Here is a 25,627-nt window from a genome sequence, read left to right as displayed (position 1 = left end):
GGAACCCGGGCGTCATTTCCGGTGGAATATTCCAGCAAATCGGGCTGTAGCTTTAAACAGTGTCGCGCTGAAATCGTGCATGCCTTTGGTTCTGACAGGTGATGGAAGCAGAGCAAGTGACATAATTGATCATCGAGGAAACATTTCTAAAAAAAAAAAATAAAACAACAAAAAAACAACCAAAAAAAAAAAAAAAGGATATTTTTCGGCCTGGAGAAATAAAATCTACCTGGAGACACATCACGCGACAGTGTTTTTTACTATTATTATTATTTTTTAAAAAGTCTGCACTTTATCCTTACTGGTAAGTTTTATACAGAAAAATAAGCCTGAAATAAAACAATCTTAGTCTTAATTTGTGTTTCTAACTCTCTTGTGTCGCATTTATAAATATATGTAAATATAAATATATATATATGTGTATATTCATGAATTAATTTAAATGTCGACATTAATATTATTTAATGTATTAATCAAAGTTTTAAGTTATTCGGCTGGTTTTTAATGTAGCTTCGTGTTATAAATGTAAGCAGGTGTGAGGAAATGTAGAATTATGTGTTTACAATAATGTTGTTGTTATTATAATGACTGTAAGGTCGGAGACGGACAGACAGACGGACTGACAGATTTATTGGCTGTGTTCCTCATAGATATATACACCTATGGTGTTACTGAGGAAAGAAACCCGTAGCTATTTACAATATGGTGTTTTTTTTATTTTATTTTTGTAGTGTAAATAATAGAAACACGCCCTCTTTCTACTCGTGTGGAATCGTTGAGACGTTCAATCTGTTCTCGTGCTTGTTTAACGTTTGATCTGTAAGGTGGTCGGTCGTATTTTATTGTAACACAAGGAAATAAAGGTCCGCTTTTTTGCACGGGGTTGATGCGCGGTTTCACTTATGGCGAAAGCGGAGCGCGAGACATCAGGTCGGTCGCGCGCGCCGCACTTTGTTACGCAGTTTAACGCGGGGACGCGCGCTTCAAGAGGGGAGGGGAGGGGGTGTGTGCGTGTGCGTATGTGCACGCGCCATCTTGCTCTGTTTGAGTCGAGTATAAAGTTAATAATATATATATATATATATATATATATATATATATATATATATATATATATATATATATATATATATATAAACTTTATACTTATACTTTTTATTAACTTTATACTGTGCGCACACACACACCCCCTCCACTCCCCTCTTGAAGCGCGCGTCCCCGCGTTAAACTGCGTAACAAAGTATATATATATATATAATAAATCACACCGCGCTGGTTCATTAAAAACGCTGTAAGCTAATAATGAACAGTTAAATCAAGACGCTACAGTCGACCAAGAAAGTTTTTTTAAGGAATAAATATCACAGGCACTCATTGATTGCACTGATATTACAGGTGTTAGTATTACAAGTATTACAAGTATTGCAACCTGACTTAAAAAAAAGACTTTATTTATCTAATTGCTTTATCTGATTGCTCGCTTTGTTAAGTGCATGCTTTATAAAACCCTATTTGCACTATTTGTTGGAATATTATTCCTTATTATTTGAAATATATCAATCTTATTGCATGGAGGTCATTTAAAATACATTTTTGGGGTTTGAACATGAATGAAAAAAATGAATCTGCATGTTTCTACCGTGGTAAGAAATGATATAATAACACGTAACATAATAACTCATTTATACCAGGAAACATACTTTTCATGCATATTAAGCATGACAAGATTGTACAAGAGGGTAGAGCTTAAGTCTTTTTCAAAGTTTTTAACTTTCAAATAGTTTTCAGGTCACCAACATATGAAAAAATTACTAAAAACTATTTGCTTAGGTTTGACATTTATATTATTACAGCCTAAAGAGTAGATATAGAATTGAGCAAGATAAGAAAGAAAAATGAAATGATTGTCATGAGCAGAAACACAATTTCTGCTTGTATTATTTTACCTTACACAATTTTCTCCTGATTCAATGTACTGACAGGCATGTGTCAGTAATCAGCTAGGTGATATACTGTGAAATTCTAACACATCCAATGATCTTGGGAGTTGCTGGTGCCAGACGGGCTAGTTTTAGTAATTCAGAATATATACCAATATTAATGGTGTAGACACCATAAAGTGAGTGGCAGGCCTTTGGGCAGAAAAACCTTGGTCAGAGGAGAATGGTCAGACTGAGCTTACAGAAATGCTATGGTAAATCACATAAGCACTCTTTTCAACGATGGCAAGCAGGAACGCATCTAAGAACACACAACATGGTGAGCCTTGCATTGGATCGGCTACAACAGCAAAAGACCTCATTGGGTTCCACTTTAATCAGTGAAGAACAGGAATCTGAAGTTCTACTGGCCACAGGCTGACCAAAATTGGCCACTTAGAAATAGAAAAAAAATCTGATATTTTCAGCTCAACTTGGTTCCATTAATGTAACAATGAGCTCAGTGTGCTTTAGTGAATCTATATTGAAACTAGTTGCCAAGATAATAGTAGATTCTAGCACTTAACCATATTTCTTCTGTCTTTTTAGTTTAGGGTTTTAACATAAGGGAGAAATAAATGACTTGGAAATGCAGGACCAAATTGGACTTTTCTGCTTGATTCACCTAATGAACACATACTTGTTATTCGTATCACTTCTAGACCTAGAGATGCTGATCTGTTAAATATACTGTATAATAACACAAGTTATATGGTCTTTTTCAGGTGCTGTGCTGTGCATAGAGACCAAAAAGACCACCATGATCCTGTTAACTCCATCCTCTGGTATGGTTTCCATAAACATTCCAATCTTTAAGATTAGATAGCATGTTCATTACCGTGTCATATACTGTAGCAGTTGTGGTTGTTCTGTGGTTTGTTTGTTGTTTACTGCTGTAAAAGGAATGGGGGGTTGGGGAGGGATATGGGAATGTGATGCCATGTGCTGTGGACAGCTCCACCACATCTTTATGCTGTTTGTCTGTAGAAGTTAAAGCCATTTTGTGATTATTTTAACCATTTTATGCAAACTATATTGCTAGTTTGTTTTCAGTGTTTTCCAGAATATGTCGATAACAGGATTGTGTTTCACACTTGCTCATTGGTCACTAATGCAGTTCCAATTCAATAGTTGTTACCAGGAAACCACACCAGACAGCCTTCCAGAAATGCACAAAAAGCTTAATCTGACTTATCTGAGTTTAACAGACCAGTCCTGGGAGGGAGTGAAGAGCCATGTGCAGAGGTGCTCTATCACAATGTCATAGTGATTTTGCAAACCATTTCAATGGCATTGAACAGGCAGTAGCCAGAATATGAGTAGTCATAGTGAAATAAGGTCGAAGGGCAATCTAAAAAAGTAAACAAGTAAAGCATAAGGATGTTTACTATGATAGCCAAGTTTAGACCCTACATAACCATTTGGGAAGATTTTGCAATAAATGAATGATCTTGGCATGTTCTATACATGGGAGCCAGGAAGTGAACCAGAAATGTTTGACATAGGTCATATTAAAACTCTGGGGACTGTGACATCTGCTGGTTGGCTGTTCAGGCGTTTCAGGACATTGCCTCTGATGCTCCTGAAGCCAAACCACCTCTCCTATCCCTGAGCCTGGGAGCAGGTCGGTCTGGATGTTCGCGATGGCCAGCTGGGTTGAATGTCATCTGGCCCTGGATTGTTCTTCGGGGCAGTACCCTCCCAGTCCACAAGGTATAGCATGCAACGGCCCAGTCACTTGTAGTTGAGTTCCCTCCTTACAAGGTAAGCAAGACCACTCCTGGTCTTTTCATTCCAGACAAATGCCCCTGAGAAAAAGAAGACACTACAGATTTGAGTAATGACAAAAATGAAATTTGGTGTGATTTTGTGGGATTGCTGGCAATTTCTGATAAGAGATTGGAGTCAGGGTTTTTTTCTTTTTTTTTTTGAGAGACCCATGTAAAACATATGGGCATTTGGTCATTTTAACAATATTTGAAGATTCAAGTAATTATAACTAAACAAATAAAACCAAAGAAATGTCTTTTTTAAGTGATCTCTAAAATGTGTTTTTGAAAAAAAAATCCAATTTCTTGTGAGGAAAATGTGAGGACACCCCCACATTTATTTGTACTTAAAATAGATAAAATTACTTACAGGTGTATCACAGCAGGTGAATATTAGTAGAACATTTTTACAGAACATTTTGAAGGAGGCTTGCCTTATTTAAACCTCAGATATTTGGTTTGGTTTGCTTCTATTTGTTAAAGTGAGCTGTATCACCACGGTGAGAGCCAAAGAGCTCTCAGAGGCCTTCAGAAAGAAGATTGTTGAGTCTGGTATGGGATATAAAAGATCTAAAATAACTTGTAATCAACCATTCTACTGTCCAGAAAATCATTTACAAGTGCAAAACTGCCAACATGGTCAGGTCAGGCCATCCAACACCAAGAGCAGACCACAACATACTTAAACAAGTCTCCAAAACTCTAAAATATCCTGGCCTTTCTTGGTTAGGTCCGAAAGAGGGAAGGAAATAGAGGAGAAGTTAGCCACAAATCAGCTATTTCTTCGTAGTGGGCCGGAGGTATTCCTATACTGCCTCGAACTTCTCTTGTTGTTTAAGGAGACCCGATCTGAGGCTGATCCGATACCCCAGGTGCTGGGCTTTTGCCCACCCCAGATGGCACTTGTGGGGGTTCACCATCAACCTGGAGTTCCAGAGGGCTCCCAAGAGCTCCCCCAGGTGGTACAGGTAGTCGACCACTTAGAGAGTGGATGACCACATCATCAACGTAGGCGGCGGTGAATCGCCGATAGGGCCGCAGGACGATGTCCACCAGACACTGCAACGTGACGGGTGCCCCATGTAGGCCAAAAGGGAAGACTCAGTACTGCTAGTGTCTGCTAGCATCTTTGACCAGGCGTCCTGGGCTAGTGACACCTGCTAATAGCCTTTCGTCAGATTCAGGGTGAATATGTACCACGCCCTACCCAGTCATTCCACTAGGTCGTCCATCTGGGGAGAGGGTAGCTGTCGAGGTCCCAGACTTGGTTGAGCCTACGGAAATTGTTGCAGAGCCGGATGGTCCTGTCCAGCTTAGGTGCAATGACGATGGGGCTGGACCATGGGCTAGCAGACTCCTCTTTGAAGCTGTCCTGAAGCATCTCTGTCACTTTCTCCTCTACAGCGTGACGGTGGGCCTTCTGGACCCGATAAGTCTGCTGACATTCCAGCATCCAAGAAGGGGTTCTGTTCGGCACAAGATCAGCCCCTCTGACCAATTGCTTGCTGTTGGTCTTGTTGAGCAGCCTCCATGTGCTCTCGTATCATCAGGCCCACCTTGTTGATGCGGCCTTGCATGTCTTGGACGAAGTCGACAATGGAGTGGAAGAGGGCGGTCGTCTACCACCCTTTTCAACATCCTCTTCAGTGTCTGGTTGAACTGCTCCACTAGTCCATCCGTTTGCAGGTGGTAGATGGATGTCCCGAGGTGTTTAACCTGCAACCACCGACCTAGATCCACTATTAGTTTCAACACAAAGGGCATGCCTTGGTCGGCGAGGATGTCCTTAGGTATCCCCATTTGGCTGAAGAGCATGAGGAGCTTCCTGGTGACGTTCTGGGAGGTGGCCTTCTGGAGTGGGATGCCTCGGAGTAACAAGTGGCATGTGAGAGTTAGTGGGTGCCCTCATTCTCCACCAGTGTAGAAACCCGTGCTGCAAGATGGGACGCAGTGACAAAAGCATGGAATCAGGAAGTGGTTGGAAAACTTAAGTTCTCTTACATTTAAGTGGAAAAGCAGGGTAAGGGTGGAAGCAGTGCCACTAAAGAGTACGGGAGGTGTTTGGGGTGCTGGACTGCTGCTGTGCTACAGTGCCGGAGCGGCGCGTAAACCCAGGAGTGGTTGGCTGGCGTGCTGGAGAGGTCTGTTGTTTTCACTCCGGTGAGTCTGGGGAAACAGAGGGACAGAAGAACATCCGTCATTAGTTCGCTCAAGAGTGCTGAATTCTTATCTCTCACAGCGCTATGCCAGTCTTTCCTAGCTTGCCTACTCCCGGAGGGTGAGGTGTTAGAAGCAGCTCCTGTTTTTTGGAGCGCTTTAGGCTGCCCCGCCTTGTAGCCACCCTCAGCAGCCACTGTCCTCAGTGCTTAAGTGTTGCTGTCTCTTCAGAACCGCGGGATTCAATTGGTGGAGTGCGCTTTTGTGGCACTTGCATGCGGTGGTGTTTTAACAACATATATATATATATATATATATATATATATATATATATATATATATATATAATGTGTGTGTGTGTGTGTGTGAGGCCAGTTGAGGGGTGGGTGAAGCATTTCTGCTTGTACTCTGACTAGGTTTGGTAACAGCTCTAGTGGTATTGGTTACTGGAAACGTGTGATCTTTTTAAAACATTTTTAACCATTTGTTTGTGGATGAAAGCTGGATGAATGACTGACATTGATGGTATGTTGCTGAGTGAATGTTCTCAAGATGTGTGATATCTGCACTACTTTCTCAGAAACAGGTCAACCTGCCTAAACATACTTTTGTTATTCCTAAGGCAGTGGAGATTTTTGGCAGAGCTATATATACCAGCCAAATTGTGGAAAATAAGGAGGTCCTTGTTTGTTCCCAGACTGAGTATTTTGACACAATTAGTGACATTATTGTCTAAGGAGAACCACTGGAACTAACTGGTTACAAGGGATACCTGTATTCCTGGACACTCTTCCCCAATCCCACTTTTGAAACTATCTACAAAATGGTACCTTTTTTGTGGCAGATGCTTATGAATTCCTCCATGAAGATCTGCTAGAAGCAAGGGCTGAAATCAGATCCCAAATTTCAACATAGTCCATGGTGTTAGGCTGGTCTTCTGTATCAAAAAAAAAAACTCAGACAGTGTGAAGATCCCTGCTCAATGGTACATAAAATACAAAGTCCAATCATATTAATTAAACTCACAAATTTAATTGCCATTAACATTAATGTACAATCAGACTACCCAAGGCAGTAAACCATGAGAGAATGCACGGGTCAAACTTTGTGTAAATAATCAGTAAGACAACAGTACCCTTACAATACTGCCGTGCTTGGCAAGACTTCACAATGAATGAATGATCTGGATAAGTTTATATACTGGGGAGTCAGAAAATGAACCATAAATGTTTGGGATTCTGTTGACTGCAACATCTGGTGGTGGGGAGGAGTAAGATGCTTGGCTAATGTTTACACTGCTCCTCTACATTCTGTATATCTTGAATCCTGCCTAATTGGACATGATTTTTTTTTTTTGTGGTTTTTATGCAGATCAGCATGTATTTACTGATGTTCTGTCTGTGCATATGTCTTTTTTGCTCATTTGGGTAAAAAAATAAATACATACTTACACTGTATTGCCTTTTTAAAGCATTGTATTACACTGTATTGCCCCAGTGAGAAATGTCTGGTTGTTGAGCCTCCAATAAAGAAGACAGAAGACAGAACCCAGCAGGATTTAGCAAATTAGTAGAACTGCTTTAGCATAACTTAGGTATACATAGAAATAGATGAAAGAAGTGTTCATTTAGTACTTTCTTATTGGGGCTTTGAAGATTCCTAAAATGTTAAAGTCTGTAAAACAGCTACTTGATATGATAAATATGATTTAACAGATATCTCTGACACTGGCTTTACACACTCAAACAAAGGGAAGTAAAAGCAATATCACCGTCATCTATTGCACTGTGAGTGAGCGGTGAGCCACCGAACATTTCCTTCTATACATAATAGTAATTTGGCTGTATGTTATAATATGATGCATAAGCAGTATATTGTTTACTTTTAATGTAAATAACAGTAACTAAATTTTATTTTAGAATTAAATTTTGGAATTAAATTTTACTCTAGGTATACCACAGTTTATTACATGAATTTACCATTAAATGTATCCAAGCAACTGAATTCACCAACCAAAACTGATTAAATGATAGCTGTACATAATGTAGTTGTTTAAAAAAAAATGCCATGTAGCCTGGCTAACATTTGTCCTATTGCTTATAAGGCATCTATAATGATTTCAGTATTCACCAGCTCCACAGTCAAAAGTTTTAGTTATACTTTCTAATCACGTGCCTGGTGAGGTCCGATCACAATAAAGTAAAGAAAACAATTAAATTTAAAATCGTTACATGCAGATTTTTGGTGAATGATGTGCTGTTGGCTTGTGCTGTGTCTGATTGGTTGTTTTCTTTCAGATGAAGAGTCGCTTGCAATCGACTGGCTTTGGAATCACGTCAAGTTCAGGTTGCAAAACGCAATAGTAGGAACCCTGCATTAAACTTTCTTGATGTCTGTATAGCTGTTAGGTTTATATATATTTATATATATAAAAAAAACCAAGATTCTAGATAATTGTGTCACTTAGTTTACATGTTCTCTATTGTCACACTTGAATTATTCAGAGTTTATTAAACGAAAGCCATTTCTGCATGTGTCCTTGCATGCCTCCAGCCTACCCCATCTGATTAAAAAAAATGCCGTTATTGATAGGGAATAAAGTTGTGCTTCTTTTACTCTTAAGTGTTTTGTGTAGAAGGAAAATTGCAGATCAGCTGTACATTAGGATTCTAATATGTTCTGATAATGAATAATGTGATAAACACTGGATTCATGTGCTAAATCTCCAGACAGAATTATTGATGATGGAGCTCTTCTTGACCAGACATACTTTATTATAATATAGCCATTGTCTGTGATTGTTGGATACATTATCAAAAATCTTGGAAGTGCATACAAATTGCATTGGGGTCAAAAAAAGTCCCATCTGTATTTTTGTCTGGAGCTTAAGTCACTGTGTCTTATGATGTTTTAGGGTAAAAAAATATCACTTTTATGATCATTTGAGGTTTCACACTAAAATGTATGTACATTATGTCTACGTTTTTTTTCGTGTATTAATTGTATGTGTGTGCTCCATCAAGAAAATATGATTATCCAGCGTACAAAGAACTCTATTTACATTTTATACCCACTGATTTGCTTAAGGACAAAAAAAATCTTTGTATTTCTTCATTAAAAACCTTTGCAGCATTTCAGTGGCACAAAGTCAGTTAGCAGTTTTAAGATGCCAAGAAGAGCTCTATTGTGTCTAATCTTTTTTCCCCCCAAAGCTGTTTACAGTTATGATCCAACATTTTTTCCCTGTTAGAAGGACGGTGATTATGCAGCGCTCTCAATTGTGCCATTTCTGAGCAGGGTGTACTGTAAATATAGTTCCTATTTTACACATTTATATGCATGACAACAAAATGTGCAGTAGGGTAGTCTTAGCAATAATCACTTGAAATGACAATCAACAGTTATAAAGAATGTTGGAATAAATTTCTGTTAACAGAAGGCTGTATGACCCAGGTCGGTGGTTGTGCATAACTCATATTCATGAGTGGTGATAATGTACTAATAACATTAGCTATCTAATGGGACATTATCATGGCAATATTGATCATTTTCATTTTCTTAAAACATCTTGCTTCTATAATCATCAAAGCAGTACATACAATAAGGGGAAATCTGTATTTGTATACTTTTTTGTTATTTAATATAGTTCCAGTGCATGTATCCACTTCATTTTTACACGTCTTTTGACTTTGACTTCATTTTGAAATCTTCAGATGCCATATTAAAAAAAAATACATAGGAAGGAGAAAAAATGACCTCAGGACATGTGAGCCACAACACGCAAAGCCAGGAGGCTCATGAAAAGAGTTGCAGGATGACTTGAAAGCAACAGGATCAACAGTTACACAGAGTAACTCAGAGTAAATCATAGTTTTATTTAAATAAAACTAGGATTTAAATAACTATACAGGTAAAGGTATATTGTTGCACAGTGAGATATGTTGTTGCACAGAGGAATTATAATCTCCGATGGACACAGGTAGGAAGGATTTCCTGTGTCACTCTCAGGACCAGTTCGGTTGAATGAGTTTGCTCATAATTCTGTCCAGGACATCATGGAGTGGGCGGAAGATGTTGTGTGAGATGGCCAGTATCTTAGACAACATCCTTCTTTCTGACACTACAGTCAGAGAGTCTAGCTCCATCCCCACATCATCAACTGGCCATAAGGATAAAAAACATCCATTGTTCAGTCTGTTGACTACCTTCAATCTGCTCCCCCAGAATGCAACAGCAAAAAAGATTGCTGGCTACCGAAGACTCATAGAGCATCTTCAGCACTGTCCTGCAGATGCTGAAGGACCTCAGCCTCCTCAGAAAGTAGAGTCGGTTCTGGCTCTTCTTGTAGACAGCTTCAGAGTTCTTAGACCAGTCCAGGGCTGGTTTCTATGCACACAGTACTGGGGCATTACACATTATTAAAGGAAACATGAATGGAGAGATGTACTTGGATATAATGGAGCAGGATTTGATCCAAACTACCAAGAAACTGAATCCAGGAAGTAGATAGAGGTTTAAACAAGAAAAAGGCCCCAGTGGTACAGCCAAAATAACCAATGCCTCTAATCTCTTAACTTTAATCCCAGTAAAAAAATTTTTTTAGAGAAGTTTGAGTCTACTGTGAGTCCAATTAACCGGGGGGTATTTAAGATGATATGCTAAGAGGAATGGACCAAAATTGAGTTCTCCAAAAGCTTCTTAACTTCAACATTATTTAAATTGACAACATTAAAGTAATATTGATCATTTTTGTTATCTACTTTTGGTTTGTGTTGAAAGACATTATGTGTATAAATTTGAAGTGGATAAATGCACTGGAATGATATTAAATAAAAACAATAGTGTCTTAATTCACTATTAGAATATTACGTAAAGTGTCTTATTTCTTCTCACCATGCAGCTTTTATTGACAGATTTATCTGTAACTTGGTTCTTACAAAAATTCATTCTAACTAATTCTCTCTTTTTCAGTTTTCAGTTTAACTTTTTTTTTCACTGTTTATACAGCTGGGAGTTATGACAGATTAGTTGAGTTCAGAAGATCAAGCCTTAATATTTCAAAATGTGTAGTACACCACATCTCTGTGAAAATCTTACATCTTGATTGGTCAGAATTTGTTGATTACTTTTCTATAACAGTGCGACTCAGGCATTAGTGCTGCCAAATCATAGCATATTACTGCGCTGGTTCTAATACTCCAATGTTTCTATAGAAAAGCAATATAACTGAATGAATACAACACTTGTCATGCTGTTATTGAAAAAGAATCAACTTTGTGATTTAACTGTACCCCCACCCCCACCACCTCAAATATAAGATCTTGTTTACCACTAAAGCAGATCCTCAATGACTTTAGAGATAAATTTTGGATGGCTAACACAGTCATACCTTTCCATAATGACCTACTGTAAAGTTATTGATTGCTGTTCTCATTTGACTTTGTGGTTTGTGTATTTTTGTTAAACCTATCATTTTTTTCTTTAAATGTAATTGTTAATGAAACAAGCAGGTCAAGAACATTTCTTATTTTTCTGATGCTTTACCCATGACTAGCTGTGATTTTCTTTTTTATGCAGCTAATATTATATTTACAGTGCATCCAGAAAATAGTCACAGCGCTTCACTTTTTCTACATTTTGTTATGTTACAGCCTTATTCCAAAATGGATTACATTCATTATTTTCCTCAAAATTCTACAAACAATACCCCATAATGACAACGTGAAAGCAGTTTGTATAAAATTTTTGCAAATTTATTAAAATTAAAAAACGAAAAAAATCGCATATACATAAGAATTCACAGAATTTATCATGAGACGCAGAATTGAGCCCAGGTATCCACTGATCATCCTTGAATTCAGTTGATAGGACATGATTTGGAAAGGCACGCACCTGTCTATATAATGTTGCACAGTTAACAGTGCATGTCAGAGAACAAACCAAGCCTTCAAGTCCAAGGAATTGTCTGTAGACCTCAGAGACAGAATTATATTGAGGCACAGATCTGGCGTAGGGTACAGAAAACTTTCTGTAGCATTGAAGGTCCCAATGAGCACAGTGTCCTCCATCATCTGTTAATGGAAGAAGTTTGGAACCACCAGAACCAGAACTAGAGTGGGCCGCTTGGCCAAACTGAGTGATTGGGGGAAAAGGGCCTTAGTCAGGGAGATGTCCAAGAACCCGATGGTCACTCTGACGGAACGCCAGCGTTTCTCTGTGGAGAGAGGTGAACCTCTCAAAAGATCCACCATCTCTGCAGCACTCCACCAATCAGGCCTGTATGGTAGAGAGGACAGATGGAATCCTATCCTCAGTAAAAGGCTAATGATGGTTGACCTGGAGTTTGCCAAAAGGCACCTGAAGGACTCCTAAACCATGAGAAACAAAATTTGCTGGAACAAAGATTGAACTCTTCGGCCTAAATAGCAAGCTTCATGTCTGGAGGAAACCAGGCGCCGCTCGTCAACCCGGCCAATACCTTCCCTATAGTGAAGAATGGTGGTGGCAGCATCATGCTGTGGGGATGTATTTCAGTGGCAGGAACAGAGACATACTTGATGAAAACCTGCTCCAGAGTTCTGTGAATGTCAGTGAGTGGCCCAGCCAGAGCCAAGACTAGAACCCGATTGAACATCTCTGGAGAGATCTGAAAATGTCTGTGCACCAACACTCCCTATCCAACCTGATGGAGCTTGAGAGGTCCTGCAAAGAAGAATGGGAGAAACTGCCAAAAATAAATATGCCAAGCTTGTACCCTCATATTCAACAAGACTTCAGCTGTAATTTCTGCCAAAAGGTGCTTCAACAAAGTATTGCGCAAAGGCTGTGAATACTCATGTTCATGTGATTTTTTTTTTTTCATTTCTTATTTTTAATAAACTTGCAATGATTTCAAACAAACTTCTTTCATGTTGTCATTATGGTGTATTATTTGTAGAATTTTAAGGAAAGTAATGAATTTAATCCATTTTGGAATAAAGTTGTAAGATAACAAAATGTGGAAAAAATGAAGCGCTGTGAATCATTTGTTTCGGATGCACTGTACACTGTATGTAAATGGAATGTTATGGACTGACAATTTTCTGTTTATGACAGAAGCTCTACTTTTCAGCAGGTGAACCATCAGCTTGTTGTTCCAAGAAACAGCACTTTATTATCTTATATCCAGACAAATATCTAGGAAAATATTTTTGGGGATTGTTGTAGGGATGTGTAAATAGGTCAAAGCTTTAGATAGATCAATGTAACTATTTCTGGGCATGTATGTGTGCATTGTTTTGAACTGGATCAGCTTAGTGCCTGATTTTTTCACCTTTGTACTGTAAGCTCATCGCATAACAGTGTCAAAATAACAGCCGCTGTGTAATCATTACCCCTGTTTGGTCTCAGGCTTTTTCCAGAGCACCAGCAAACTGTTCCTAAGTGAACGGGCCAGTTGGGTCCAGCTCAAAGAGTTTGCTCGCAAAAATGCTGCCAATGCCCTGTCTCTTGCCAACATGGTCATGGGGATGGCCTCCATTCTCAGCAGTCTCAATGGGTGAGGTGTTAGTGGACGAAAGTTAAAGTAAAACTGATACCGAGTGTTATATACAACTACAACTATTACTTCTAACAGTATAGACGTTTGTTCATTGACCGTTATATAATTTACATAAAGTGGATTAATATTCCCAGAGTTTAATTTGATTTATTCTACTGTCACTTATAAAGAATTAAAAAAACATTTTCATGCTTTAAAAATGCTGTTGTTTTCTGACCCAATCTGTGCCGCATTTTCACCTCTAAATCCTTTCCCACATAGGCACCATTATGCTGCATGTTGGCTGGTGCTGATTGGTTACCTGCTGGATTTGGCAGATGGCGCGGTTGCCAGGCAACTGAATGCTTGCTCCACATTAGGTGAGTGAACTGTGCTTTAAGGACTGGTTAGAAGTTGTAGCAAAAGTCAACCTGAAGCAGAGATTAGTTTCCTACTTCTACTTTCTTATACATGCTGGTTTTTTGATGATTATTTGCCTCAGATTTGTCCCTTTGTCCATAATTGAATTATTCCTTTATAAACAAGGATTAAACAAGTTTTTTTTTTGTTGGCTAATACTTATTTTCTTACCTTGTGAGCCTAAACAACGTGGCAGATCCTCACCCTGTGGAATTGTGATCACGTTTGCACAGATGCCTGAAATAGCTTTGTGCTGCTCTCAGAGTACTCTGCCTTTTTGGATGCTTTGTGATCTCAGCTTGGTTTTTATGTGTGACATTGCTATGAGGTGTTGTATTGCCCTCTTCCAACTTCCCTTTTTTGCCAGTCGTACAATCACTTATTTACATATCAGGCTGCCTAATTCAGCAGGCTCTGACTCCAATTGTCCCCTTTATCCACGGTCCTTTGGCCTGCCAGCATATCTAACATTGCTGAAATGGTTGACCTTCAGATTGGAATCCCAGTGCACTCATGTGGCAGTGAGCAAAACATGCCCTACTTCAAACGGTACAAAATGGTGTGAGACGGACTTGTAAATTTCCTATAACCTGGTGCTGCCAAAAAGTCTTCAATGTCAGAGGCACTGAAGTGAAATTACACCTTCAGAAAATACAGTGAGAGGATTAATGACTTGTTGCTGTCAGTCCTTCCCAGAGCACCTGTTATTCTTGTCATTCCTGTTTATTACTGTAATGAAAAGAGAATTAAAATAGCCATCTTAGCATAGTGAGGAAAGAAGATTTCTATGCAGTCATCTGTGACTTCTGTGTTACAGGAGCCAAACTGGATGATTTTGCAGATTTCACAACATTTGGAATAGCGACATCACTGCTTTTAAGGACTTCCAACATCCTGGACAATATCCTATGCATGTGCTACATGCTGTCTGTGTTTATTCGGCTTTGTTTCTTCTCCAGCGGTGAGGAAACCTGACATTTCCTGCTATTTCTTAGCCAATTGTTTCTGTATTTGAATAGATAACAACACAGAACATCGTTCCATTCCAAATCCCCTTGAATGTTTTCAGATCTAAGATTTTGATGATTTTCTTCATACTTATATGTAAATACTGATAAATGCCCATCACCCATTTGTTTTAAAAGTTTTGGAAGTTCCCTTAACATCAGAAATTCCTGTTGGATACAAAAGTTTTTTCCAAACGAACTGGATTTTTATGTGTAAAAATGATTTGCAGGCATTCCTTTCATGTATCGTGGCCTGCCGTGCATCTACTCGTCTGCCATTCTTGCCTGCCTGTCTCTCCTGACTGGAGGGAACATGACCGTTCTCCGGCTCACTGCTGTGGCCATGATTGTCTTCATGGGCAGCCAGACTCTTTACCCTCATGACCGGGTGCTGGAGTCACAGGCCTGGAAAAAGGTGGTCTATGCTGGAGGTACAAATGCTCAAATTCTACTTTGTTTAACAAGACATAAATTCAAATTGCACTTGTACAAATTCAAGTTGTACTTACACACTATCATTTAAAGTTTATTTCAAGTTTCCTGTACTGTATACACCTTTTGTTCTCGCAATGAGGGAAATCAAGTCAATGTTATCATATATATAGAGTTACTGCATTAACTCTATTCCTGAATTCACACTGGATGTGTCACTAAGCATTGCATCAAGGAGTCATGCCAAGCCCTCTGTATGTTTTAAGAGAGAGATTAACCATAATTTTGGAATAAGTCTAGTACAAGAGATCATAACATCCACTTCTAGCATTCTGTATAAATGTCCCTCACAAAGCTAATCAGGATTATATAATAGGATACAAGAACAAATTGAAGACCATAATAGGTGCTGAATAATTGTTTTTGCGAAATAGTCCTGAAGAGGGCGCCAAAACAATGACTCCCATGGCTGTATATATGGATGGACTTAAATCATTACATAACGGGTGAAAAAGTAGAGCCAAACTGTATCTAAAGCCCTCTACTGGCTGGCTACTCTGCAAATTTTAACCTGCCCATTTCCATTTGGGTGAACCGAAAATGAGGCAAACTTATTTTAAGTTACATCTGAGCAACTTATTTTTTGGAAATGTGTTTATTTTTGCAAGCCGCTGACGTAACGTGGTATTTTCTTTATGATAAATACGTTTTATGACGGTTGTTGTTAATGAGGTGATTGAGTTTTGGTCATCATGAACAGATATGTTGTTCAGCTGTAAACTGTACAGACCATTGGCTCAGAGTTGTTTGCCGTTTTAAGAGTAAAAAAAAACGTGATGACACAAAGCAAAGCAGCTAACACTAGATAAAGCTCATAACAGTTTGCTAGTGACTTTAGCTAACTTCTGGAGCAGCTTGGTAAGATTACTGCTGTTTAGCAGTGCATATTCAGTCTGTATATTACATTATCAACTTGTACGATTCCATCATTGACTCCATGTTGACTCCAGATGGCACATAATGTAACACATTGTGGAGGGTTTCTATGGAGTTTCTGCTTGAGTTTCTGCTTCTTGGAGTGTAAAACATGGGCAGGCCCTCATGCGATGCTTGATGCCAATGTCCCTGGTGTAAACTGGCCTTTACCCTGTTTGACTGGTGTCTTGAATTGAATCCAGTCCTCCATAACACTAAGACAAGGACTATGTCAACGCCGATGTATGTTCTGTTGGTGGAAGGTTCAGGAATGAAAACATCTGTAGCTCAAGCTAATAAACAAAATATTATTTTGTTAACTTATAATAAAAATACATGTGTACTGAGGGAATTTGTAGAAAGCCTGATAACCATAACCATTATATTCAGCTAAAAGCAGCCATATTGCTATTTAACATTTATCGTTTGTCGTTCCTCCAGGTATTGTTATGGTCTTCTGCTCTTCATTCCCTCCTGTCTGTCTGTACTATCTGCTATGGTCAGTGTCCTACATTTTGTTCCCAATGTCCCTATGGAGCTGTAAAGTGTAACTGGCTACGATGTGTTGTCCAAACACTCCGGGCTTGAAGTTAGCCCATGTGGCCCAACAGAAGCATCTGCTCTTTGCTGCATTGGAGTATCAAATCCTGTTCAATCCCTGAAACTCTGGACATTGTATGCTGTATTTCTTTTTATTATTATTGTTGATGTGATGAACTTTGGGTTGCAGTGATGAAATCTGCCTGATCTACAGGACTGATCAGTTTGTTAAAAGAAAAAAAAAAAAAAAAGGCTGACTGCAAAATACTTTTGTGTTTGGGTGAACTGTGAACCATGTGTAGCGTTCACAGAGGTTTCAGATGTGAGTCGCTCTGGAAATGTATCAAGCATTCTATCGCAAATGCTGTGGGAAGACGGTATTTTGGTAAATTTTATTTATGAGGAAAATAGGTGAGAATCATTTGACGCAAACAATGTTTTGTATACATATATGTATCATAATCGGGATTTTCCTACTGGTGGATAAAATATTTTACTAAAAGGGAATTAAAAACAGAACCTAAAGCATGAGTGTGAAAAAATGTTGACGTATTCATCATAGGAAAACTAAAACTAAACGGTGTTAGAAGGTGTTTTTTTTTTTTTTTATTAGTTCGCTGACGTTTTAAAAATAAGATCAGCTAAAAACCATTTGATTCAAATAATTTTTTACTGCCAGTGCCTATTGGTCAGCTTTGTAGGCAGGGATGCATAATAGAAGCAATTATGGTATTATGAAGGCTAATGATCGAATAACCATTCTTTTGATTTCTGGATTAATTATGATTTTGAATTATTTTATTTTTTTTCACATTTCAACTATGATAGAGACCAATTTGTGCAGCAAACAATGTAAAATCTTTTGCATTCTGGGAATTTGAGATTGTGGTCCTATGAAATGAGGATTGGTTTCCCTTCTCTCTTCAGAGATTGCCTAGAACAGAGTTTATTTAAAACTCTTTCTAACCTTAATCCCATTTCTCTTGTGTGATATCAGCTTAACTTGTTAAGTCCAGCTCTGTTGTCTTAGTATAACCATGCTGTGATATGTTTCACTGATATTCATGTTCTGAGCTATAAATTCCCAACAATATATATAGGATTATCATTAAAACAACATTAAACACATACATCTAACTATAAAATGAATACAAGACAATACAATATTTGTAATATTATAATATTTTAATTCTAATATAATATAATAATCTAAGATTATTATTGAATGAATAAATAGCAACATCCTTTAAATACCGAAAACACGGCATCTTAATTCAAGACACTGCTTATCAATAAAATGATGATCAATACTTAAAATAAAAAGAAAACACAGTGGATCAGAGTTCAGTCGGCTTATTTTTCCAGCTTGTGGATTTTCTTTAGTGGAGAATAGACTGAATTTACTAAATACTGACATTATTTTAGTAATACTACAAAACAACTTAAATTAAAGTCATGAATCAATACTCTACTCCACATACATATTACCACGATTTTGTATCTTATGGCTTCAAAATGAAGTCATAAGAGAATTGTCAGGCCATGATTAAACTAACAATTATTATTATTGTTATTATTAAATAAATGTTATTTATTTAATAAATAATAGCAATAAATAATAATAAAATAAAATTAAAATAAATAAATAAAATAATAATAATAATAAAAATAATAATAATAATAATCCTGTGCTGGATCAAGTGCTATTCTATAAGCTGACAAACAATGATAGTGGACGCCATATTGAAACCAAATTTGCGAAACTAGGAATATATATACAATAATTTTAGTAATATACTAGACTCTATGGTCCTTTGCTTTTATATTATATCATATTTTAAGTGACTCTTTGGTCCTTCTTTACTAATCAGCTTTAAATGCAAGCTCTTGTGTTTAAAGGTAAAAGTCTAGATGCAAAAACCCCTGTCTCAGATGTTGGGGGCCAGAAAACTGGCTTGAGCAACCGTGTAACCTTCTCTGAGCAGTTACATTCACTGTAGCACTTTCCCAGAATAAATATTGGCATTACATTTGGAATAAAGTTACCAGCTTTGAATACAGCCTTGTATGTGCACTAAACGCTCAAGGAGGAACTCCTGCCTTCCTTCTGTATTCAGAAATGTCCATACACTGTATTGCACGGAGGGGTTTAGTATCAGCCAGGTGGATATACGACTCCAGCAGTTTAATGATCGCAGAATAAGCCGGGCGGTCCTTAAAATTCCACATGCGGCAATGTTTCATGAGGTCAAACCTGTGGGAGAAATGACAAGCTCTTTCAGCAAGCTCACTGGCCACAGTCTCTTGTTCCCTTGCTGTTATTAGATCACTAGTAAAAGTACAGATTTGTGACATATGATTTGACTCACAGAGCTCCTCCACAGTTTGGGGGTCTTTTTAGTTTGTAAGTGGCCAATGTTTGGAGGAAAGTCTCTGAAGGCTCCAGTTCAGGAAACGGAGGAGCACCTTGTAGAAGAAACATGAAGGCTCTCAGTAGGGACTGTTTGTTTCTAAAAACAGCTGCTATTTACTGTATTGATTTCATTTCATTTGCATTTAATTTACTAGATAATAAATAAAATACACCAGTTATAACAATGACTGTGAAATCTAATGTATGTATTGAATGTATTTCTTGATATAACCTATAGACTGACATGATTTTAATGTTAAATAAGAATATTTATTCTATATGATATCATATTGTTATAAAGGATTATATTTGACGTCTTTAATAATGCCGATGTCATTTTTGTTTTGTCTCCGGTATTATTATTTTTTTTAACATTACATATACTAAGCTCATGGGCTATGTTGACCTTCATATTCTAAACTTAATCTACTTATGGGAAAATTACATTAGGGGCTTATTAAAAACGTTCTAAATTTGCAGTGTGAAATGAGTTCTCACTGCTGCTCCACAGCATCATCTACAGCATGTCTCTGGATTATCACCCGAGGTGAAAGTTATTCACTGTGTCTTCACTCGACTGATCCCTGTCCATGCTAACCTTGGTGGGTTAATTATCACTGAGTAATTAGGTGTGTCTGCTATCTAAGATGTCTTCTATGTTGTTGATGATGATGATGATGATGATAAAGATGACATGACAGAGCAGGAGTCATTCTGTCAGCCTTTATGTGAACTACTCCAACGTTTTACTCCAACAATTTGAATTGTCAACACGTGATACACTCAGCTACCAAATACACTATAATGCAAACATACAGTACTGTATGTGTAATCCTTTCCCAAACTCCAACAAAGAACACAATTGTATAGAATGTCTCTGTTTCCCTTCACTGGAACTGAGAAGACCAAATGAGTTCCAGCATGACAATGCATCTGTGCACAAAGCACATGGTTTGTCAAGGATGGAGTGGAAGAAATCGAGTGTCCTGCACAGAGCCCTGATTCTGACTTAACCCCACTGAACACCTTTGGGATGAACTGGAACGCCTAATGCACCGTAGTCTTCCTCACTTGACGTCGTTGCCTGATCTCATTAAATCCCCACTCCAAAAAATAATGAAAAACCATCCCCAAAAGACTGGGACATTATAACTGGATTATAAAAGAAATAAATCTTGCATGGGATGTTTAAAAAGCACATAGTTTTGATGGTCAGGTGTGCAGAAAAGTAGAAAACTGACTGAATTATCTTACCTAAAGTTATCAACTCATAGAGGAGGATTCCAAAAGACCACCTGAGATATTGGATTAGAAAATGTAATGTAGATTTATATTGCAAAAAAGGATTAAGCACTCTGATATAAAATCATAAATAAAATTAATTGGAATCTCAGCATCATCAAGTGAAAGCTTCAAACATAAATCTAATGCTCATTAGTCAAAACATTAAATAGATTGTAATATAATAAATAAATATTTAAACATAGTCATAGAACATTCATAACTCATAAACAGAAAAATCATGTAGACTCACACGTCACTCCTGGATGTAACAGGGAATCTGAGTAATCTCTCTGGTGCCTGCCACTTCAGAGGAACTCTGTCCGCTGTCCTCTCCTTTCCCACTGTCTCCGTCTCCGTCTGCCTCGACTCGAAAGCCAAAGCCAACCCGGACACTTTGACTAGGAGCCCTGAGCCAATCAGCATGTTGCATGCTGCGATGTTCCCATGCACAAGCCTGTGCTCTGACAGCAGGTAATCCTGAAGCATGAAAACCACCGTGTATATCACAGTATATCACATAGCACTTATAAAGTACAACATGCATATTGTTTACACTGCTGCAAAACACGTACCAGCCCGGTTGCCACTTGTTTAGCCACTAAATACACAGATCTCTCTGAAAAAGACTCTTCCTCATGGCACATCCCAGGTCCACCCTGTGTTTTGGAAATGAACATATTATTCATTTTTAAAAATATACAATATATTTATTGACTACTTACAATTCTTACCTCTCGAAGGTTCCATAAGAAATGCAACAGATTTCCAGGAGTGCTCATCTCAAAAACCAAGTACATGGGAAAGCGTTGTGTCTGGCAGTACAGCATGTGGACCAGATTGTCGTGTTTACAGATGGTCGAGTAGAACAGGGCCAACTCCACAAACTCTTTTGCCTTGTGACTGCTTGAACTTCCTGAAACGGACGCATAGCAATCTCAGATGAAACGATCTGCTAGCTATTGTAACCTCAACTGACTTATATACTTGTGTAATGTATATAATGTCATTAATTATGACATTAATAACCAATGTATTCATTCATGCATTCATCTTCTACCGCTTATCCGAACTACCTCGGGTCACGGGGAGCCTGTGCCTATCTCAGGTGTCATTGGGCATCAAGGCAGGATACACCCTGGACGGAGTGCCAACCCATCGCAGGGCACACACACACACACACACTCTCATTCACTCACGCAATCACACACTAGGGACAATTTTCCAGAGATGCCAATCAACCTACCATGCATGTCTTTGGACCGGGGGAGGAAACCGGAGTACCCGGAGGAAACCCCCGAGGCACGGGGAGAACATGCAAACTCCACACACACAAGGCGGAGGCGGGAATCAAACCCCCAACCCTGGAGGTGTGAGGCGAACGTGCTAACCACTGAGACACCGTGCCCCCCATGTATTCATTATGAAGTCTAAAGCTTTGGAAAAGGTCTTACTGTTTTCCAGAAACTTTAACTCTGGCTTGGTTGGTGGTGTAAAAGGCATTATTTTGAGGATTTCCGAAAGAGTGATTAATATGGTCAGGTAGGGATGTAACAAAGTACTGTGCCTGTATATTAATTCATGAAAAGCCAATACTGCTTTAAACTAATTTATAAGTAAAGAACGTTAAAAGTATGTTTAGAGTTTACACAACACTTCGTTAATGGCTGTGGTGTGCTGGTATTTGCGAAAGACTCATATCAGTGACTTCAAAATTCAAGTTGAGAGGGTGTTTTGGTGGCTTTTACCACATGTACAGTAAGTAGGGAATTACAAGTTTGGCTAAAACGCAGCATTAGGGTCATGACTTCGACTACAGTACAGACGTGTTTGAAATCTGATGACCTGGAAGAAACCTACACAAACACATGGAGAACATGTATGACATTTCACACAGGTCAGGGTTTGAACCTGGGACCCTATCCCTAACCCTGACCACACACATTTTTTAAGCAAATAAAACCTTTCTCGTATGTTATTATATTGTTCCATATACCTCTGAACATTTTAATTCTCACAGCAGTGGTAACTTCATCACGTTTTAACTGGCCCTTGCAGGTAACCCCGTACCGACCATTTTTCACAAACTCCACCTCCTCCAGCATGCACTGGGTGGGCATTTCCCATGAGCTCAGCGCACGGTGTCCAGGCAGAGAACCTGCAGATACAGTCCGAAGAAGTCAAAGAGTCTTATATAGAGCAGAAGGCTCATGAAATATTGTAGGCTTATAATCATTAAATATAAGGATCTTGTGGGAGATTTGATCAAGAGAGGTTAAGAAAGAGTATTGAGGTTTGTTTTAGTTGTTTGCAGTTTCTCATACATAATTATATGTCAAACAGCAATTTTTCTTACCAATTTGATCAAAAGACACTGCTGAGGACTTTGGAACTGATGATTTGTTTTTTAAGAAGCTCCATATTATCCGAGATATGATGGTCAGTGTGCTAAGAGCCAGGAGACTGGGAATAATGATGAGTGCTAATTGACCTGCAGGCGCACACACACACACACACACACACACACACACTCTCGCTTATTCCTGTACCTTTTGACTGACACATCACATTATTTTAATGATTCATATTACAATTAAAGTTTCATTTAAAAAACGTATTGATTCAACGTATTGAACGTATTGATATATACTTGTTTTTGATTTATTAAGGAGGTTTGGATTAATTCTACACACCAGTCAAATAGAATTACTTGCACTTCCCACTACTATAACAAAAAAGACAAAAAATTGTGTGCCTATTCTTCACAGACACCATATTAAGAGTCACGGTTAACTATCTATCTATTTAAAATGATGTGAATAAAATATTGGCTTCATATATCTCAGTGTTATCAATAAGATTACCAATTATCCACACAATTATTTTACTGTTTGATTTTTTACATAGCGATCTCGATAAATGTCGCATGTAACGTAGTGACCATGGTTACCGCATTCAAGGCTGGAGACGTTGCACGTGACCTGCACATCCATTGGTGTGATGGTTTATCTAAAGCATCTCTCACAACTGCTGTGTTGAAAGACACAAAAAGCTTTAAGGCACTGTGAATCACAATCTGTTACATTTATTTATATGGATATATGCGATTAAAGGAGATTTAAAGGAGTCTACATATAAAATAGGTCAGAATCAAATCACACTAAGCAAATCCAAAACTCCTACCTTGCCCATATCCTTTTCTTACAAAGAAAATCCGTGCTTTATTTTCACAAGTCGACACAATGAGTCCCTGCCAGAGCTGAATGCTGGATTTTGACATTGAGAGCAGTGACCATGAAGGTCTACGAATTTTTATCTCTGTTAATAATTACCTAAAGAAAGCTACAGCAGCAGGATGGATACATATGTGCATATAAGCCTTGAGCTGGGTGTTAAAATGAAGTTTATCCAAGTCACAGTCATGTCAAACTGAACTGAATAGAAACTGAGACATTTCAAGTCAAGTCAAGTCAAGAAGCTTTTATTGTCGTTTCAACCATATACTGTATAGCTGTTGCAGTACATAGTGAAATGAGACAACATTTCTCCAGGACCCTGGTGCCACACAAAACAAAGACAGAGCTAAGGACTTAGTAAGTAAGTCCGACCAGTGTAAATACTGTATGTTCAGACAGTATTACGTGCGCTGGAATGAACACAGTGTTATACAGTAGCAGCAGTTACCTGAGATATTGTACAGGGTTGTGTGCAAAACAGCAATCAATCAGTTGAAATGTCAGACAGAATGTGCAAATAGCAAAAAGTGTGCAAAAACAGCATGTAAACAGATTTATGGATATATATTGGAAGTGTGTGTATTTAGTGTAGGTCCTGGAAGTCAACAACCGTCTCTTTGGTTTTATCAACATTCAGAGAAAGGTTGTTGGCTCTACACCAGGCAGTTAGATGTTGCACCTCCTATCTGTATGTTGACTCGTCGTTCTTGCTGATGAGACCCACCACGGTCGTGTCATCGGCGAACTTGATAATATGGTTCGATCTATGCATTGCTGCACAGTCGTGAGTCGGCACAGTGAACAGCAGTGAACTGAGCACGCAGCCCTGAGGGGCTCCAAGTTTGTGTGGTGGTGCTGGAGATGATGTTCCCGATCCGGAATGACTGAGGTCTCCCAGTCAGAAAGTCCAGGATCCAGTTGCATCATTCTGAGGGATGATAGTATTGAATGCTGAACTAAAGTCTATGAACAGCATTTTGTTCATACGTGTCTTTATTTTCCAGGTGGGTGAGAGCTAAATGAAGGGCCGTGGCAATGGCATCGTCTGTGGAGCGGCTTGGACGATACGCGAACTGTAGGGGGTCCAGTGAGGGTAGTAATTCTGAAGCAGAAGTGGTCTCTTCTGCTGTAGTTTCTGATTTGTTGTGCATGTATTTCTTCATTCTGATTCAATATGACCATTACCTGAAGCTTTTATTTTTTTGTTTGCATTGCACTGCTGCCAGATGATTGACTGACTATATAATTGCATAGAACTCCATGTTTATAGGTATTCCTAATAAAGTATCTGTATCCATGAGCCAGCATGTCAACCAAAAAAGGTTTCACTGTCCAAATAAATTCCACTTGAGATTACTTGAAGTATTTGAAAGGCTGTTAAAATGGCTGTCTTAATGACCATGAGGAAAAGGTCAACCACTATGCTAATAATACTGCACTCACAGAAAATGATAAAAATAGTGCTGAATTTTAATTTGTCCTTCTACTGGAAATGTGAATCTTTAAAAACAATTTGAGTAAAGCTTGAATAATACACTGTTTATAAATACTAAAGGTACAAAAAGTGTACCCCTGAGGTCTTGAGCGACACTGTGTGATACCCTTTAGAGCCCTCTTACAGAGCATGTGGAACAGTACCACAATATAACAGCAGATGGCGGTGTGGTAACAATTGTTCTTCTGTTTAAACTTGCAGGGACGGTACTAAAACTAAAAATATTGATTATCTTCCTCCAGTAATTTAATATCTATATTTAATGATTTATTTGATAATAAATTTAATTTGTATTAAATTTTAAATGCCAAAAATACCATGGACTCCCTGGTTAGGATTCACAAGCCCTTGGAGTTCACTTACCACTTTACTTTTACTTTACTTTAATGTTTAATACAACCATT

General features: G+C 38.3%; 2 protein-coding genes across 9 annotated transcripts; one reads left to right on the top strand and one right to left on the bottom strand.

Annotated features, from left to right (window-relative positions):
- Positions 1 to 94: 94 nt before the first annotated feature.
- Positions 95 to 19,524, top strand: tmem269 (transmembrane protein 269). 7 transcript variants are annotated; one of them, XM_060895088.1, is made up of 8 exons: positions 95 to 304; positions 2,705 to 2,764; positions 3,534 to 3,692; positions 13,295 to 13,442; positions 13,707 to 13,804; positions 14,662 to 14,805; positions 15,082 to 15,282; positions 16,700 to 19,524. In XM_060895088.1, the coding sequence occupies exons 3-8, from the start codon at positions 3,614 to 3,616 to the stop codon at positions 16,807 to 16,809; spliced, it is 780 nt and encodes a 259-aa protein (XP_060751071.1). In that variant the 5' UTR covers positions 95 to 304; positions 2,705 to 2,764; positions 3,534 to 3,613; the 3' UTR covers positions 16,810 to 19,524. The 7 variants fall into 7 exon arrangements, with proteins under 7 accessions (XP_060751071.1, XP_060751072.1, XP_060751070.1 ...); XM_060895089.1 differs by having other exon boundaries at positions 3,485 to 3,692; XM_060895093.1 differs by lacking the exon at positions 3,534 to 3,692 and adding an exon at positions 8,203 to 8,267 and having other exon boundaries at positions 97 to 304.
- Positions 18,881 to 23,785, bottom strand: si:ch73-206d17.1 (tyrosine-protein kinase STYK1). Of its 2 annotated transcripts, none has more exons than XM_060895072.1 (10): positions 23,676 to 23,785; positions 23,443 to 23,522; positions 22,849 to 22,983; positions 22,489 to 22,650; positions 21,227 to 21,408; positions 21,068 to 21,151; positions 20,746 to 20,972; positions 20,466 to 20,506; positions 19,168 to 19,264; positions 18,881 to 19,052 (listed from the first exon to the last, which is right to left on the bottom strand). In XM_060895072.1, the coding sequence occupies exons 2-10, from the start codon at positions 23,483 to 23,485 to the stop codon at positions 18,881 to 18,883; spliced, it is 1,143 nt and encodes a 380-aa protein (XP_060751055.1). In that variant the 5' UTR covers positions 23,486 to 23,522; positions 23,676 to 23,785. The 2 variants fall into 2 exon arrangements, with proteins under 2 accessions (XP_060751055.1, XP_060751056.1); XM_060895073.1 differs by having other exon boundaries at positions 23,443 to 23,519; positions 23,676 to 23,756.
- Positions 23,786 to 25,627: the final 1,842 nt, after the last annotated feature.

The sequence above is a fragment of the Tachysurus vachellii genome, chromosome 19 (genome assembly GCF_030014155.1).
Source record: "Tachysurus vachellii isolate PV-2020 chromosome 19, HZAU_Pvac_v1, whole genome shotgun sequence".
Taxonomy (NCBI): Eukaryota; Metazoa; Chordata; class Actinopteri; order Siluriformes; family Bagridae; genus Tachysurus; species Tachysurus vachellii.
This window is presented reverse-complemented; position numbering and strand designations above follow the sequence as displayed.

Coding starts and splice junctions, on each gene's coding strand:
- tmem269 (XM_060895088.1), top strand. CDS start 3,614: ATGTTCGCGATGGCCAGCTGGGTTGAATGTCATCTGGCCCTGGATTGT. Junction 13,443..13,706: donor ATTCTCAGCAGTCTCAATGG/GTGAGGTGTTAG, acceptor TTTCCCACATAG/GCACCATTATGCTGCATGTT. Junction 15,283..16,699: donor AAAGGTGGTCTATGCTGGAG/GTACAAATGCTC, acceptor TCGTTCCTCCAG/GTATTGTTATGGTCTTCTGC.
- si:ch73-206d17.1 (XM_060895072.1), bottom strand. CDS start 23,485: ATGGATGTGCAGGTCACGTGCAACGTCTCCAGCCTTGAATGCG. Junction 21,152..21,226: donor TCTTATGGAACCTTCGAGAG/GTAAGAATTGTA, acceptor TCCAAAACACAG/GGTGGACCTGGGATGTGCCA. Junction 19,265..20,465: donor CTATGAGTTGATAACTTTAG/GTAAGATAATTC, acceptor TTCTTCTACAAG/GTGCTCCTCCGTTTCCTGAA.